This window comes from Suricata suricatta, chromosome 5 (genome assembly GCF_006229205.1).
Source record: "Suricata suricatta isolate VVHF042 chromosome 5, meerkat_22Aug2017_6uvM2_HiC, whole genome shotgun sequence".
Classification (NCBI taxonomy): Eukaryota; Metazoa; Chordata; class Mammalia; order Carnivora; family Herpestidae; genus Suricata; species Suricata suricatta.
Window position 1 is genome coordinate 3,813,845 of NC_043704.1, and position 2,652 is coordinate 3,816,496.

Genomic DNA, 2,652 nt, shown 5'->3' on the forward strand with positions numbered 1-2,652 from the left:
TAAAAAATGTGGGATGGCCTTTCCCCAACACTCACCTCTTACCGAACATCACCGAACCCATACTGGAGAGAAACCTTACCAATGTACGGAATGTGGCAAGTCATTTACTCACCATTCAGACCTTAACAGACATCACAAAATCCATAGTGGAGAGAAGTCTTACCAGTGCAAAGAATGTGGCAAATCCTTTACTCAACACTCAAACCTTATCCACCATCTCCGAATCCATACTGGAGAGAAGCCTTACCAATGTAAAGAATGTGGCAAATCCTTTACTCAATACTCAAACCTTACCCAACATCACAAAATCCATACCGGAGAGAAGCCTTACCAATGCAAAGAATGTGGCAAATCCTTTACTCGCCACACAAGTCTTATCCATCATCTCCGAATCCATACTGGAGAGAAGCCTTACCAATGTAAAGAATGTGGCAAATCCTTTACTCAACACTCAAACCTTACCAACCATCACAGAATCCATACTGGAGAGAAACCTTACCAATGCAAGGAATGTGGCAAATCCTTTACTCGCCACGCAAGCCTTATCCAACATCTCCGAATCCACACTGGAGAGAAGCCTTACCAATGCAAAGAATGTGGCAAATCCTTTACTCAACACTCAAACCTTACCAACCATCACAGAATCCATACTGGAGAGAAGCCTTACCAATGTAAAAAATGTGGCAAGTCCTTTACTCACCACTCAAGCATTACCACACATCACCAAATCCATACTAGAGAGAAACCCTACCAATGTAACGAATGTGGCAAGATCTTTACCAAGCACGCACACTTTACTGGATATAAAAGAATTCATTCTGGAGAGAAATGTTAGTAATGTGAGTAACTTGCCAAAGCCTTTATCCAACACTCACCTTATTCAACATCACAGAATTCATACTAGATCGAAACTCTACAAATGTTAGAATATGGCTAGATCTTTACGTGACCTTTACACTTTACTTGACGTCACAGAATTCATACTAGATGAAAAACTTCCCAATGTAAAACATGCAGTATGGTCTTTAATCACTTTTCAGCCTTTCCTCAGTATCACAGAATTCATCCTGTAGCAACTCTTCCAAATGTGAAGAATGTAAGAAAGGTTTTGCGGACTGTTCACCCCTTGCTTCACAATGCAAACTAGATCCTGGAGAATAACCACTGAATAGGACAGCATGTGGCAAGACTTCTAAGAACTCCTACACCCTGAATCCTGAACAGAGAAGGAATACTAGGGAAGATGTTGTAAATATACAGAATTTGGAGAGCATGTTAATTAGAGCTGAAGCTTCATTCTACATCACAGAATTCATCCTGGAGAAAAAACGTAAAATGTAAAAAATGACTGCTCAACCCTACTCAGGATCGCAGACTTTATCCTGAGGAGAAACTTTAGAAAGTAAAGAATGTGTCCCACCGTTAGCTGGAACTCACAACTTGCTCAATTCCATAGCTATCTTAGAGCATAGAAAGAGAGAAAGAGAAGAGAGAATTGCAGTGCTTACAAGTGGAGTTTGATCCTTCATCAATACTTGAAAAAACACATGAGATTTAAATCCTACATCATGACATCATGAATGAGGCACGGCTTTCATATCCAGTGTACACCAGACAGTGCTTGAAAGAAGGTATCATTGAAGACATATTTAGAAAAATATAATTGAACATCAAATGTCAATAAATGTCACCGAATTCACATTGGGAAGAAGTACATCAGTCTCTATTCAGAAATATATCAAAATACTGATGATAATGAATAATACAAAGTTAAACTCGATGTATATGCTCTTATGCCTCAAAAGATTAAATGGATTTGTTGACGGGAGCCATTCTGACTCACAAGTTGAGAATTCTCCTTGTGAGGTTAAGGAAGGTTTGCAAGGTCTCTTTCCATCAGACGATGACCCACTCAGTTGTTTTTGCTTGAGCACCAACACCCCCCCGCCCCACAAGGCCCCTTGTTGATTGGTATCTGGAGTGACGTGTCCCCTTATTCGGGCCCTAATACATGCTGATTGCACCTTGTGGAGGAACTTATTATAGGAACTTCTTTTGTGAATATGGAAGCAACCGTTGCATTTCCTGAGAATCCTGTTTTTCTTAGGCTTCTCAAGTAAACAGGCTATTGACCTCTGCTCACAAAGAACTAACTTTTGCCTTTGCTATGCTAGAAACATTGTCTTCTATTTGAATGCTAAGGATACCTTCCTGCCCATATGATTAGCATTAATCAATGTAAATTAACATTTACATCAATCATTATTGATAAAGATTATGCATGAATCTTCTACAAATCTATGTTCTGGTAAATTGTTACCTCTCAAAGAATTTTATCATCAGAAATCACTGTCTAAGACAAATGCCACTAATGTACTATTCCCCATACATTTGACCATAAATAAAGCTGAGTCTCAGTCAGTGCGGAGAAGCCTGCCTGTTGATCAGAAAGAATCTTGTGTTTCTCTCATCCGTCCGTTTCACCAACACCATCCATCCTTCAGGGAACCCTGGACCTGCTGGAGCTGAACTCCAGCACCGTTAATTATAAGGAATAAGCTCACATAATCCCAGAGCCAGTAGGTCTCAGAGCCAGCTAGAGAACCAAGAGAACTGATGGTCCACTCTAGTCTGAGAGGCATGAGCTAAATG

At 40.1% G+C, this 2,652-nt stretch overlaps 1 protein-coding gene across 1 annotated transcript in view; it reads left to right on the plus strand.

Annotated features, from left to right (window-relative positions):
* Nucleotides 1–2,454, plus strand: part of LOC115292548 (zinc finger protein 420-like) — an 88,301-nt gene extending 85,847 nt beyond the window's left edge. The window contains exon 9 of the mRNA XM_029940617.1: nucleotides 48–2,454. Within this exon, the coding sequence (XP_029796477.1) occupies nucleotides 48–835 (788 nt within the window). The 3' untranslated portion in view covers nucleotides 836–2,454. The remainder of the gene's footprint in view (nucleotides 1–47) is intronic.
* The last annotated feature ends 198 nt before the right edge of the window (nucleotides 2,455–2,652 follow it).